This window comes from Choloepus didactylus, chromosome 9 (assembly GCF_015220235.1).
Source record: "Choloepus didactylus isolate mChoDid1 chromosome 9, mChoDid1.pri, whole genome shotgun sequence".
Taxonomy (NCBI): domain Eukaryota; kingdom Metazoa; phylum Chordata; class Mammalia; order Pilosa; family Megalonychidae; genus Choloepus; species Choloepus didactylus.
This window is the reverse complement of record NC_051315.1, coordinates 133,841,576-133,856,439: the sequence shown is the minus strand read 5'-3', so window position 1 is coordinate 133,856,439 and position 14,864 is coordinate 133,841,576. Positions and strand designations below refer to the sequence as shown.

Sequence of the window (14,864 nt, the reverse complement as noted above, 5' to 3'; positions counted from 1 at the left end):
GCCCTCGGGGAGCCGGGGCCCAGCCAGGGAGGGGGGCGCGTCAGCTTCCCCCGGGATGGGGTGGCAGGCCCTCTCCTGCTGACCACCAGACCCTCAGAGTCCACCTCCTCCTGTACAGCGGTGACAGCCGTCCTCTACCAAGGCAGGTGGAGACACTTAGGGCCCTGAAGATGGGGGTTTGCAAGGTGACTCACTTGGGGTATCCCTGGGCAGACTAAACCTGCCACCAGCCACAGGTTTGGGGTGCCTTGGCATGGTGGGGGGGGGCCACCGGATGGGCTGGTCAAAGTGCTGGCGTGGGCAGCCAGGCCCCCTCCAGCTGGCCTCCCCCAGGCTGCAGGCCTGCTTCGGCCCCTGCCGGCCCCTCGGGGCTGTGTGCGCTCCAGCTGTGGCCTGGGTCTGGGTCTACCCCTCTTGTGACCCCATGTCTGGGCTGGCTGGGTCCCAGAATCCCAGAGAGCACCGCCCAGGGCAGTCCAGTGCCTGTCCCTGACAGCTGTCCCCTGGCGGTTCTGCACATCACGGGGCAGAGGGAACTTGGCGGCTGACGAGGCCTAGGAGATGCTGTCCCCTCCCAGTGTCCACCCTGGATGTCCCTGGAAACTGGGGCGGGGGGGGGGTCGCCGGTAGCCCAGGGCTCCTCAGAGGTGCACGGCAGGCTCACCTGCTGCCCTGGGAATGCTGTACAGGTACAGGTGGGCTGGACAGGGTGGGCTAGGGCAGCACAAGGTTGGGGGGGGGAGGTCCTGAGCATGCAGGGACCCAGGAGCTGGCACCCAGCACAGGACCCTGAAAACGGTGGGGCTGATGAATGAGTGAAAGGACCCAGACCACTTCCCGGGAGCCTTGCAGCGGTGTCCGGGGGCCGTGGCCACCCCAGGCCACCATCCCCCCAGGCCTGGCCTCCTGGCCCCTGCCTTTCCCCACCCCCTGGGGACACCCACCGGCCCCTGACTGAGCTCCCTGCCCCACCCTCCTTCGAGGCCCCCTCACCGGTCCCCTTCCCAGGAAGCCCTTCCAGTCTCTCGGGGCCAGACCACCTGCCCAGCCTCCGCCCTCCTGGTGGGGCCCTCCCTGAGCCCCCGTCCTTGCGGCCGGAGGGAGCTCTGCCAGGAGGCCGGCATTTCCTGGCTCTCACCTCCCTGCCCAGCACCCAGGCCAGACCTCGTGGGAATAAATGGGTGTGAATAAATCCCACGGCGAGTGCCTCCATCTGGTGTTAGAATTCAAGACAACAAGGCCCGAGGGAAGAGGGGCTCTGAGGAGGGGGAGCCCACCCCCGCAGGGGCTCCCCGATCCCTACAGAGGCCCCAGCCTGTCTCCCCGATACTAGCAAGCGTTTGCTACGTGCCCAGAGAGGGCTAAGCCTCGGAATTTCGACTCATTCAAACCTCACACCAGCAACTCTCCCCACGCTGCCCCTGACAGGGGGTCTCAAGTCACTAAAGTATCTTAAGTGACGCCTCCCAGGGCCCTGGGCTGATCACGAAGGAGACCCCCGGCCCCCCACCTCCCCCTCGGGCATGGCCTCCCCGGTTCTAGGCCCCGGGGAATTCCTGCGCAGGGAGGGCCCAGGCGGCGACAGGACCCAGCACGCTGGGTGAGCGGGCTGCCACCGGAGGGAATGTCTCCCTCGGGTGTTGCTGACTCAGCGGCCGCCCAGGCCACCCGGCCACCTGCCAGCCTGCAGGTGTGTGGTGTGTGGGCATCTGAGCCAGGCAGGGCTGCCGGAGGCGCACGGGAGGCCGGCTGGACATGAACTTCAGACTGATGATGGGCAAGCTTTCCACAGAGAGGCACCTGGGACATGCAGAGACTAAGTTTTGGGGACGTACACTAAAAATTGCTTATTGTTTATATGAAATTAAAAATATTCAGGACAAACTTAAAACCCCCAAATTACTCACTGTCTATCCGAAATTCAAATTTAACCAGGCATCTTGTACTGTTATTTGCTAAATCTGGTGGCCCTTTGGGGGGGCACCTGACTGAGGTCACACGGGCCTCCCCGCTGCAGGAACCCCGCCACACGTGGGCCCACACACTTCTCCATGGCTCCCTGGCTCGGGACCCACAGACCCCGCCCGGGCTGGCAGCAGGAGGGAGCAGGTGGGTGTCGGAGCAGCTGTGCCTTCCCACGGCCCCAGCCTCCCAGGAGGAACAGAGGATCAGATGTCAACAGCACCAGCTCAGAAGGCAGATGTGACTGTCCCCATTGCACAGATGGGAAGACTGAGGCTTGCAGAGGTTAAGTATCTTGCTCGGCGTGTCCTTCCACTGGCCCAAGAGAAGGGGGAGGAACGGGAGGCCCAGGCTCAGTCGGCACAGGGAAGCCCCTGGGACCTGGCCAGCACAGGGGTCCCAGGGACAGGGTGAGCTGAGCCTGGAAAGGAGGGTCCAACCCTCTCTTCCGGCCTGCACTGTCCCTTGTAGCTGGCCAGGAGCTGCTGCCCACCCCCTCCCACCAGGGGCACACACCTGCCCCCGGGGAGGGCCCTCACCAGGCCCCACCACGCACAGCAGAGGGTGCTTGGCCCTCATGAGCCCGGGGAGGAGACCTACTTGTGGGCCCAGAGGTGGGGCTTGCACCTCTGGTGGGCTCCACAGACCCTGGAAGCAGGTGGAACGTGGGACCACCTCACTGTCTAACTTTGCTTGTCTGGGCTTCCCAGGGATGTTCACACTGGAAGGATTCTCCTCACAGAGCTGGGGTCTTCAAGGCAGCCCGGGCCCCTGGGGTCTGCATCCAGCCTCGGGCCTGGCAGGGGAGGGGCAGAGGCAGGGGTGGGGCCGGCCTGGGGCAGTCAGCTCCCCGGGCCCGAAGCCAAGGCAGTGGAGCCACCCTGCCCCAGAGAGGGGCCAGTGGTGGGGGGCCAGTGCCCACCTGATCTGATGCGAGGCCCCCCCTGATGCAGGCTGCCCGGACTCCTGGCCTGGCTGTGGGCTGACCACAAGTGGGGGCCTCAGTGGCACTGTCACCCACTGCCTCCTCTCTCCCGGCAGTGCCTGTGGCACTTCTGGGGGCTCCCCCTTTCTAAAAGGCACCCTGCAAAGCAGGCCGGGAGAGCCCGACCCTGGCCTACAGCGTGGCCCTGCCCCCTGCCCCCTCATGGGGTGCCCCCTCAGCCTGCAGCCGGCATCCAGGCCTTCCTGCAACCTCCCCTGTGGGGTGCTGACACGGTGCTGGTGAGGGGGGGTGGGGGACGATGCCAGGAAGCAGGGGCTGGGGTGGGGGGCATGGGGTCCCTGGCCTGGGGGGTGGGCGCAGGCTGCCTCCCTCGCCCAGACGGCTCCAGAAAGAACAGGCCCCCACCCCAACCTGCAGTGCCTGTGCCCGCCCCTCTGGGATCCCCGCACGCTGCGAGGCACCAGGCAAAGCACTTTGGGTCAATGGATTTGGTTCCATTTTCACACCTACTCCATGAGGCAGGTGTCATTATTGTCCTTTTACAGATCAGGACTTGGAGGCGCAGAGAGGCTAAGTAAGCCACCCAAGGTTGCACAGCGAGCAAGGCCGGAGTTGGGAGTTGAGCCCAGGCTGTCTGTCTGGCTGCATGCAGCAGCCCAGGACACGTTCCCTCAGCGCAGACATTAGCTCCGCCCACCACCGCTGCCACCAAGCACCACTCGTGGTGTCTCTGCTCACAGGAGAAACGAAGGGTGGGGGGCAGATCTAGCAGGAGGCGGGAGTAGAGCGCCTGCAGCACAAAATTCTCAGTCACCCCTGAGCGGAGGGAGAGAAGCACACAGGTGCACAGCAAGATTGCCGCGGAGCCGTGTCTGGGCCCCCGGGCCCCTTGCCCAGGCAGCGGTCTTTGCTCTACAGCCCGGGGGCTTGCATTACCCGTGCAGGTGTGTGATCGTCTAATGCAGGCGTGTATGTTTAAATCCATTGTTAGGGACCGGATCACGGCCAGGTTCAAGTCCCAACCCCAAACCCATTTGTAAACAGGTTCTCTGCAGATGCCATTCGCTAAGGAGAGGCCAAACCGAACCAGGCGGCCTCAATCCAATGTGGCTGAGAACTCGTAAGTGGAAGAACCAGGCCCAGGAAGGGGAGGCAGGCGGGGAGGGGGACGGCAGGTGCCGGAAGCAGAGATGGAGCGGGGATCTCGGGCAAGCCGCCCCAGAACCCTACAGACTTTTGGAGAAAGCCTGATCGGGCCAACACCCAGGTTCTGTACTTCTGGCTTCCAACACTGCCAGGCAGGAGATTCCCGTTGTTTAAGCCAACCCGCCTGTGGTTTGCTACAGCAGCCTGGCAAACTGAAGACATCCATGCGTGGCATTTTTATTTTTAACTTACAAAATGAACACACGATCATGTGGCCACGCAGAGCCACAGGGTATTTAAAGCCTGAAGGCCGCCTTCCCCGGGCACCCGTTATCCTCCCTGAGCCCCTGACCCCGAGGCAGCGTGTTTCTGCTGTTTCAGCACCGCGGACAGCACCCGCACACAGTAGGGGCGCCCGAGCTCCCTGTCCCTCCCATAGGGGCGGGTGCCGGGCTCCGACTTAGCACAGGCTGCCCCGAAGCACCAGCTAAGAGGGTCTTTGCCTGCTCTGAGCCATAGGGCCGTCCACGGCAGTCAGAGAAGTCTGGAGACACGTGACAATAATGTTTGTCTCAAAAGCATAAAATTACGCAGAGAATTACAAAGGAAATCACTTATGGCACAACAGTCATCAAAATATTATAAAAGAAACTTGTGACAGCGTGACGCATGTGCTTTCTTACAAACATCCTGTTTTACGAGGCCTGGCAGCAGGTCTAATACCGACTCAAAGTGGAAAGTTGCAGTGCATGGAGACAATACACTGAGCTATCTGTCACGATGGTAGCAGGACGTGAGAATGTCAGCAATTTCTACTGGTGACCGAGTTACAGGCACCTGGTTCTTAGTAAGAGGAAATGCTCATTTTGGTGAGAGATTAATAGATAAAGAGATGTCATCTCCTTCTGCTCAAGTACGTGGACACCCTGAATTCCTTCTCTGAACCTCTTCTGTGGACCCCGGTTAGAACCCCTGCCCCTCCAGCTTGCCCATCCTCTAGAATCAGCTCCACCAGCCCTTTCTGCAAGGCCTCCCTGCTCCCCATGGTCTTGTCTGGAGCTTGGGCTCAAGCGCTTCTCGTGGGGTGCTGCCAGCATCCGTGGAGGGGGCACCTCCTCGCTCTTCGGGAGTGTCCTGCACACTGCATGGTCTCCCTGGACCACCCACCAAATGCCAGGAGCACCCCGTCCCCCTGAATCACGGTGATGATCAGAAACGTTTACGGCGAGTGCTCCTGGTTGGGAACACCTGCCTTACCCTGGGGTGGGGCCTCTGGCCGTGTGTGCATCTGACGTGTGGCACTTCCCCACTGCCCCCGCCCCCCACATACACACACTGGAAAGGGGCTCTGCGGTGTCGAGCCCACCTCTGGGCCCCATCGCCAGGCCCTGGTGTTAAGGGAATGAGGCCACTGGAGGTGGGATGTCAGGATGCTGTGGGATGTCCTGCGGGCAGTCCCCACCAGGCTGGGGGAGCAGAGGGGGTCCGGGAGGGTGGGACTGAGTTATTTAAGAACCTCATTTGTCCCTTTACAATGACTCTGTTGGTCCAGTGTGTCCTGAGCTCCATGATGACGGAGACCTGGAGAGCCTGAGCCAACCCTGGTGGCAGGTGGCATCAGCTTCCCCCAGGGGCTGCAGATGGTCACAGGGAGGTGGGACGCACTCCCCATGGCCCAGTCACTGAGGATGCAAGTGGGCATCACACATGCTTGGCAGGAGGATGGCCCCGAGGGAGTTCGGCAGTCACTCACAGCCCAGGCCCTACGGTGTGCTCGGTAGCCACCCCGGTGTCAGCTCCAACGCCACAGGGGAGCTCTGGAACTACCGCTGCCCGCAGGGCTGCAAGTGACCTCCAGTGCAGAGCCTGGTCACCAGTGGATGCAGTGTCTAGGGCCTCAGCTGCCCAGCAGGAGGGACCTGCACTGGCCTATCCCTTGCAGGCTCAGGGAGGCACTGTGGCTCCAACACGCCAACCCCATGCTGAGCGGCAGGGAGCACTTGAGGTCCAGGCAGACTGTTGGGCCTCTCACTAAACACTGAACTTCTGGGGCACAGGGACTTTGATGCTTCATCCCTATATCCCCAAAACTAGCAGAGGGATGAATACAGAGAAGATGGATGGATAGATGGATGGATAGATGAACAGAAGGATGAGTTAACGAATAGACGGAAGGATGTATGAATGTATGGGTGAATGATGCATGGAAAGATGAATGAATTAATGCATGGAAGGATAAATGAATGAATGGGTGACTGAATGCATGGCAGGCTGAATGAATGCATGGAGAGGTGAATAAATGCATGGAAGAATGAACAAATGCATGGGTGACTGAATGCAGAGAGGGGTGAATGAATGCATGGGTGGATGAATGCATGGGTGGATGAATGAATGGGTGAATGAATGCATGGGAGGACGAAGGCCCTGCACCTCCTGCCTGGTCAGTGTGTCCTTGTCCCTGACCGGGAAGCAGGACAGCATGTGTGTGGTGCCCACGAGCAGGACAGCTCCAGCCGAGTCACTCACGCGGGGTGGCCGGGCAGCAGGGGCTGGCCTGAGGCTGGGCCGCGCAGACCTCTGCTCCCCCGGCTGGGCCTCCCTTCAGCAGTGACCCTCACTTGGCTCCGACGCAGAGCCGCATGGTGTGGGGAGCCCAGACGCTCCCAGGCACCGCCGAGCCCCTGCCCTAGCCGGCTCTTCTGTCTGCCGCGGCCAAAGCGCCCCTCGGTCGTCTGTGCAGTGGGAAGGTCTGGGCTTGCTCTGGGGCCATGTGCCCCTGGCCTCGGCCTGCAGCTCTCCGTCCTCTGGACCGGCCTCGCCCGGGACACGGCCACGGGGACAGTCCCTACACACCAGCTCCAGCTACAGCCGGTGCCAGGGGCCCCACCCCTCCTCCCTGCTCCTCACAGGGACCCCTGCCCCTCTCAGGGGGACCACCACCTGGGTCCACTTTAAACTGAGGTGAGCTCGGTGGAGAAGGAGGGCCTTGGTCAGCCAGCTGGGGTACACCCAGCCTGGGGCAGCCCGGACGAGAAGCCCCTTGAGGGAGAGGCCTGGGCGCCCCACTCTGCCCCTCTGTTTTCCCTCTGTGAACTCAGTGGCTTGCTTAGATCGGGCCTCAGCCCCGCTGTGGACCACTGGCCCTGCCCACCTGGGACCCCCCCGGCTGCAGGCCTCACTCAGCTCCGGGATTCGAGGCTGGTGGGAAGGAGGGATGGCGAGAGGGCACCGGGGCTGGGAACACCCGCAGGGACCCCTGCACGGCCAGCTCCGCCATGGCCTCTCTTCCGCCCCCGGGCTCGCCTCCATCCAGGCCCCAGAGCCCGGGCTGCTTTCCAGGGCGGTTTGTCCCTGGTCCTGCTCGCAGCACCGGGCCGCAGTGTGGCCTCTGGCTCTGTCGGCTGCCCTCCCCCATGCCGGCCGCAGGGACAGTCTGGAAGCGGCTGGGTTCCCGCGGCGCCCTCCCCTGCCACAGCCCCGGGCTAACTCTCCTCCTCGGAGACGCGGCAGGCCTGGCGGGCAGGGGCCTGGAGCCCCCAGGGACTGAGGTCGGGCAAATGGCAGGGGAGCCCCCAGGGCCGCTATCACCCTGCCAAGTCCAGAACCCAGGGAGCATTTAAGCGCAAATGAGCAGTGAGCTCCTCGGCGGTGCCACCGTGCCAGGCAGTGGCTGCCACGCAGCAGCCTGGGCCGCCTCCTGCCCCAGGCTCCCCCCGCCCCGCACCCCCTGCCCCACTTCTGGACCCCAGACCCCACTGCCTCCCCAGAAGCCCACCGTGTCCAGTCTTGGCACCTTCCCCTGCAGGCTGTGTCACAGTTCAGTGGTGGGACCCTGAGCCAGTCCGAGGTGTGCTGGGGACACTGAGTCCCAGCCCTTCCAGCCAGGAGTTCCCCCTCCCCCTGAGGGTCTCACAGCCAGCTTCCTGGTTGCCCACCCTGGTGTGACGTCAGCGGAGGGTCAGCGGGTCCCTGGGCTCTGGTGGCTGCTGCGCAAACGCTCAGTCCCAGAACGAGGTGCTTTCCCGGCCCCACCCCACCCCCGACTCAGACGGAGAAGCTGATGCCCGTGGAGGGCGGTGCAGGGCCGGGCCGGGCGGACTGCGGTGAGGAGGGGGCCGGGGAGCTGCTCTGTCTCCCCCACAGTCACCAGCGTCTCAGGGCACATCTGCGCTGAGCCCAGACCCCGAGCCCAGGCCAGAGGGACAGCCAGACGCGAGCCGTCCCAGGGGCCAGGAAGGCCCATCACCCGGACCCGGAGTCCAGGCCGATGTGAGGCGCTCGTCCTCGGCCCTGGCCTGTCCCCGGGATGGGCGCAGGGCACCTACTGCACGGAGTAGCACTGAGGCTGCCCAGAGTTGGGGCCCACCGTGGGAAGCAGGGAGAGCCCTGGGGTGTGTGAGGGTTGGGGGCTGCCTGGGGAGATGGGGGCTGGGCAGTGGGTGGGGAGTAGCAGGCAGAGGGTGGCTCCTCAGGGGGCTGAGCTGGAGGCTGGGGGCCCCAAGGCAGGAGCCTGCAGGGGTGTGTGCTGTAGATGGGCACCCACTGGGCAGGAGGAGTGTGGGCCAGGCAGGGGAGACGGCCACGAGCCAGAGGGTGACAGAGCCGAGGCCACGGGCAGCAGAGGGGCCAGGAGGGGCCTGGACTGGAGCCCAGCCAGGAGTCCCGACTCGGTTCCACACCTGGGAGAACAGGTGTGGGTCCCCCGCACCCAGGAGCCTCCGGGGACCCATCTGCCGACCATGAGCAGCTGCGGAGCCTGGAGGCCTGGGCCCCTCCCCTGCCCCGAGGCCCCACCCCGGGGGCACCTGCCAGCCCTGCCCCCACAGCTGGCTGCCAGGTGCTCACGCCCAGGCTGTCTCCGGGAGGCCGCAACTCCCCATCATGCTGCCCCCCCACCTTCCAGGAGCCTCCCAGCGGCACCTGTCCAGGCCTGCCCCGGACTAACGCAGGCAAGAGAGGCTGCCAGCAGGCTCGGTGGCCAGGAGCTGAGGCTCTGGGGCAGGCGGCCCCGGTCTGGAGCCGCCACCTTCCTGAGCCCCTGCCTCCTCACCTGGAACCTGGCCACACCTGCCTCACGGATGGTGCTGAGGGTGAGCCAAAGACAGCGCTGGCTTCTGGAAAGGGTCTCTGACCTTTACCCCCTGGTAACCGGGCACGGCAGACGCAGGCCCCGAGCAGCCTGGCCCCAGACCCCATCTGACCCGGTGGGTCCTCGGACCCGGCCCCTCCTGGCCTGTGCCCCTCCAGGCCACCCCCTGCTGACCCCGTGCCCGAGAGTGTGGGTGCTGGTGGCACAGGTGTGAGCACGTCCATCCCCCTCTGCCTGTGCTCGGCTTCCTGCCTGCCCAGCATGTCCCCCAGCCCTTCTCCAGGGTCCGCGGGCCCCCGGCTGGCCTGTCACCACACACCGGTACCTTAACAGGGTCAACCACGGTGCTCGCCCTGCCCCACCGGCCCCAGCGCAGGGCACCAGCCAACAAACGGGCCGATCTGTCTCAGCCCTGGCATGGCCCCTGCTCCAGGGCGTCTGTCAGCGGCTCCTGGGGGACCTGACCTCGGGTGCAGTGGCCCGTCTCCCTCAGCTGGGGGCACACTGGGGGCCTGTCCACAGGCTGTCCGGCAGTACACAGCCTCTGGGCAGGGGGTTGGCAGCTCCACGGCCCTGCCTGAGGGCTCTTCTCGGGTGTAGTGCAGGAGCACACCCTGGGCCCCCCCAGCACACAGCTAGGGTCTCCTGATGCAGCACAGCTTGGGATCCCCAGTGCAGTGCAGCTTGGTGTCTCCCAACACACGAGCCTGGGGTCCCCGACGCACACCCCTTGTGTCTAGGAGGGGCACTCGTCAGCAAGGGACTTCCGAGAGGGCTGGAGGGGCAGGCCTGAGGGCCACCAAGAGCTGCTCTTCACCGACAGGTGACCGTGGGCCTGGTGGGAGGGTGGGGAGGGCTGTATGGACGGACACCGGACTTGGCAGCACTGTCGGGGGCCCGAGGCCAGACAGGAGGCCATCACCCGGGCCTCCGTTCAAGAAGGCCCAAGGGGGCCTAAGAGATGGAGCCCGTGCAGATAGAGCCACATAGGGACGGCTCCGGGAGCTCCCCCAGGGTGGCCTGGTGATCCCATTTCAGGCCTCAGGGCTGAGGCAGCTCACAGCTTCCAAAAATACAGTCCGGGACGGGGCAGCGTGACCTGGCTTTGCTGGGCAGCCGTTAATCCCACAGGCTTTGGGGTCAAACAGACCAGGCTCTCGTCCCCAGAGCTCCACGTGGCCACGGGCCCTGAAGACAGCGGGTGGCTTCTCGGGGCCATGGGTCACGTGTTCGTGGAACAAGTCAACAAAAGTCATCCTCACCAGGGGGCCAGAGAGTGACAGGAAGGGGCTCACTCTGAGACGCTCAGGGCGGAGTGAGGAACGCCCCAAGGCCACCCACGTGCCATGCCAGCCCCCGCCCTCTAGTCACCTTGGGCTGTGCCCACGTCACTGGTGATGAAACAGGGCTGGGGCGGGGGCTTTGGCTTAGAAATCACGGGCCCAGCATTTGCGTCCAGCCCCCCTGGGGAGACGGCTGCGTGTCCGGCACAGGCGGCTTGGCGCTCCAGCAAGGGGCCTGGGATGTTGCATCACACGGGGGCCCTGCAGGATCACCGTTCCCCTAGGCTCCCCTGGGGCCCCCCCAGAATGGAAGCCGGTCCTCACGCTGGGATGATGAAACCCTGGCCTCCTAGTGGCAGAGGGACAGGGCCCAGCGCCCAGAGACCCCATCCCGGACCACACTGGATCCCAGGGAGTCTGAGGGGCTTCTGCCGTCTGAACAGGACCCAGGTGATGGAATCTTCTGGCCTGGGGGCTTCCAAGAGGAACAGAGGAACAGAGCTTGCTTTCTGGGGCTCAGCCAGGTCACCCTCTTCTATAACACGGGGAAGGAGCCTGGGACAGGCCATGCGGTGTCCACTCGGCAAGCGTCACTGAGAACAGCCTGTGCCAGCAGCTGTGGGCACAGCAGGGAACTGGACAGGTGTGGTATGCCCTGCCCCCCCCCCAAAACTCGGGGGACCCTGGGCCCAGGGAATGTGCTAGCAGATGACCCCCAATCAGCCCACAGGCTGCTGGGGGCCGAGCCGGGGCCCAAGGAAATGCTGCGAGGCCAGAAACACTTTGGGGGATGGGGTGGGGGGGCTGCACCTGCCGGCCCTGCCCTGGCTCCCTGGCACCGACCCGAGATTCCGTTCGCAGCCCTGGGCTTTCAGAGCCGATTCCTGCCCGCGGAGAGCTGAGTGGGGGGCACCTCCCAGGACTGCTCCCTCCCAGGACGATGGGTCAGCAGCGGGCCGTCCTCCTGCACCCCACAGACCCACAGCTGCCTTCCCCTTCCGGCCACCAGGAATCACCGGGCATCCATCCCTCGCGAGGGGCCCCAGGCCCAGGGCTGCCGGGTGCCAGGCATCCAGCCTGGGGGGCCGCACCCCTCTGAGGGGGGCTGGGTACATGCGGGCGGGAGAGGGTCAGGTGCTCGGGGAGGCCGCGCCACGAGCCGCCAGAGGGCGCCCCGAACGCGGAGGCCGCAGGGACACGGGCAGCCATCCCAGGCACCGCGGCCACCTTCAGCCCGGCCCGCAGGGCGCCCTGGGGGGTCCCCCTGCCTCCCTTGGCCGCGGCCAGCGCTAGCACCCGACTCAACACCCTGGGGCCCACCCTGGGCCCCGCAAGGTGCTTTTGAGTTCTGGGGGGCGTGGGTCCCGAGGAGGGCAGTGCCCGACGCCCAGTAGCAGCACTGGCCCAGGCCCAGGCGCTGCCTGGACAACGGCGATGGCCACATCCCCAGCCTGACAGACCCCACCAAACCCACACCCCAGTGCCCACACCCTCTGCTTGCCCTGGGCCCCTAACCCAAGCAGCCACCAAGCCCACCTCCCCTGGCCCAGCCCCACCCCAACTTTCCCATCTTCCCCTGCCCTCTCTCCTTGGCCTTGGCAGCTGCCCAAACCCTGACACTGTCTAACCAAAACTGGAGTCAGATCTGTGGATCTGGGCAAGGTCCAGCAAGGACCCCAGGGGGTCAGTGGCAGAGTGGGTGTTCCAAGGAGGGAAGAGGGAGCCATGGGTAGGATGGAGAGCACTGCAGGAGACCTCAAGCAGGGTGGGGGCCTGGGGAAGGGCACACCAGAAAGGCCAGGGGGGCCAGAGGGCCTGGTGCTCACCAGCCCGGAGCTCGGCGTGGTGGGGGTAGCCCTTGAGAGCCCAGAGCCTGACTGTTGGACAGAAAGGAGTGAAGGAAGGTCTCCTCAGGCACTTGAGAGGGGTCAGCAGGCCCCCATCCTAGGGCTCACAGTAGCAGGTGGCCTGGGAAGGAGCAGGGTCCAGGGTGCTTGCACCCTCCCCTGCTGGCTGAATTAGGCGGGAGGTGTGGGGGGGAGCAGACAGGATCCCTCCCCCCACAGGACCCATCACAACTCACCCTGAACCTCAGGCTGGGGGTGGTGGTCAGGGGCTCTCCCAAGAGAGCCATCCAGGCGTCCAGAGCCCGGCAACCCCCCCCCCCCAACACACATACCATTCCCCACGAGAGATGGGGCCAAGGACCCACCTCTCCCACAGTCTTTTCTCCCTCATTCAGAATCCCCGTGCCTGGGGATGCCACGTCTCCGTGTCACCATTTAAGCGAGGACTTACAGCTGTCCCCAAAAGTTTGTGAGACCCTCCCGCCCTGGAACCCAGTCTGGTCTGCCCTTGCCCACAGTGAGGTGGTGCAGAGGGAAGGTGAAGCCTGGGGTCGCAGGATCCTCAGAGCCTGGGAAACCCGGGGAGCCCCACTCCCCCGCCTCAGGGCCACCCCTCAGGGACCTGCAAGGAGGGTGTGGGCAGCCCTGTGGGCGAGGCTGCCGCCGCGAGGGCCACTGCTCTTACAGAGAAATGACAGGGTCCCTGGGCGTGATCCAAGGCGCCGACCACCTGCCGCGGGACTCCCCCGCGGCGCCCCGAGTGCCAGGCGGGCCCGGGCGCGCGGGCGGGGACGGCGGCCCCGCGCGGCACAAGTTCCTCGGCAGGAATCCCAGAGAGGCGCCGTTCCCGCTCGCGGTGACAGAGGTCGCGCCTCTCTCCTCGAAGCACACAGCTCGCAGCCCACCTCCCCGGGACCCCCATTCTGCCAGGCCCTGGGGCGGGCTGAGGATCCTCTTCTAACAGTCACCTAAGCAGCCGTGGCAGGGTACCCCGCGAGAATCCCCGGAGAGGCCCACTCAGTGAGCCGACTGGGAGTCCCCAGACCGCGGCCGCGAAAAACTGCGCCCCGAGAACCCAGGCAGCGCCCCGACTTCCCGGCCCGGAAGCTCAGCCGGGCCTCGAGGCGCGGGAGGCCAGTGCACGGCCCCGGGGCTCAGACTCCCGCCCCGCCACGCGCGGGGACCCCAGCCCGGTGGCCGAAGACGCACAGCTGGAGCCGGGGCCGGGGAGGGGCACCCCAGCCGCGGCGGGAAGCTCCGCGGGGAAGCAGGAGCCGGCGCGTGTGGTGGGGGCGGGGGGCGACCGAGCGGAGCGGAGCAGCGGGGGCAGGGCGCGGAGCCGGGAGGCCGGGGCCCGAGGGGTGCGGACGAGCGAGGCGCAGGGGCCCCTCGGAGGCCGGGCGGCCGGGCGCAAACGGCGGGGCTCCGAGGCCTGGGGCGAGTGGCGGCGCCGGAGGCGGCGGCGGGGGAGCCGGGGGCGCGGGGCGCGCGGGGAGCTGGGGCTCCGGCCGGGCCGGGCCGCAGGGAGCGGCGCCGCGCCGCACTCACCCGAGATCTCCGCCTGCGGCACGTCGCTCAGGCTGAAGCCCTTGGCCCCGTAGATCTGGCGGACTTCGCTGCAGCTCCGGCTCTTGCTGGCAGGGTCCCCGCGGGCGCAGGCGGCGAGCGCGGCTGCCGCGCACAGCAGCCACCAGCCGCGGGTCCGGAGCTCCATGGCGGGGCCGCCGGCACCCCCCGGCCGCGCCTCTCTCGGGCTCCCGGCGGGGCCCTCGCAGCCCCGGCCCGCGAAGGGCAGCGCCAAGGTCCCGGCGAGCGTGGCTCGGGTCCGCAGGCGGCGGCCGAGGAGGCGAAGGCAACAAAAGCGGGCGGCGGCGCGGGGCGCGGGGTCCGGCCGCTGGTTCGGGCCGCCCAGAGCGCGGCGGGCGAGCGCGCAGTCCCGGCTCGGCGCCTCCCCTCCGCCCGCCCGGCCCCTCGGCGGCCGCGGAGAGGGGCGGGAGGGGGAGGGCCGCGGGGGGGGGCGGGGCGGGGCGAGGGCGGAGGGGCGCGGCGCGGGGCGCGATCTCGGGGCGCACTGGCGCTCCTCCGCCTCTCCCGGGAGCGCCGGGCTCCGTCCGGCCCGCACGCAGCGATCGCGCGCTTGGCTGGGGCCGGGAGCGCGCGGGCCCGTACGCGGCCGGGGTCCCCGAGGGCGGGCCCCCCACGCCCAGCGCCCAGGGCGGCGGCGCCACCTGTGGGGGCGGGTTGGGGGGGGTTGCTGAGGCAGGGCTTCCCCCGCCGGACGTGACATCACGCCGCCCGCCCGCCAATGAGGAGCTTCCCCGCCCCCAGCCCAAACCAGCATCCCTCCCTCTCCCCGCTCGGTCGCTCTCGTCCTGCCCGGGTGCACCCCGGTCCCCACCCTGCGCATCCGCTCCCGCAGCGCCCGGTCCCCGCGCCCGCCGTCCACCTCTCGGTCCGCTGCCCCCTTCCTCGCCTGCACCTCTCCACGCCCCACGCCCTTTCGAGCCGCATCTCCCTGCACCCCAGTTCACGAACCTGATTGTTTTTGAGGGGGAGGGTGGGGGATGTGGGAGGCAACTGGCCGGGAGAAC

At 66.6% G+C, this 14,864-nt stretch overlaps 1 protein-coding gene across 1 annotated transcript in view; it reads right to left on the bottom strand.

Annotated features, from left to right (window-relative positions):
- GPC1 (glypican 1) overlaps window positions 1–14,459 on the bottom strand; it is a 29,673-nt gene extending 15,214 nt beyond the window's left edge. Inside the window, exon 1 of the mRNA XM_037850048.1 lies at window positions 13,822–14,459. Coding sequence (XP_037705976.1) covers window positions 13,822–13,987 — 166 coding nt within the window. The 5' untranslated portion in view covers window positions 13,988–14,459. The remainder of the gene's footprint in view (window positions 1–13,821) is intronic.
- Window positions 14,460–14,864: the final 405 nt, after the last annotated feature.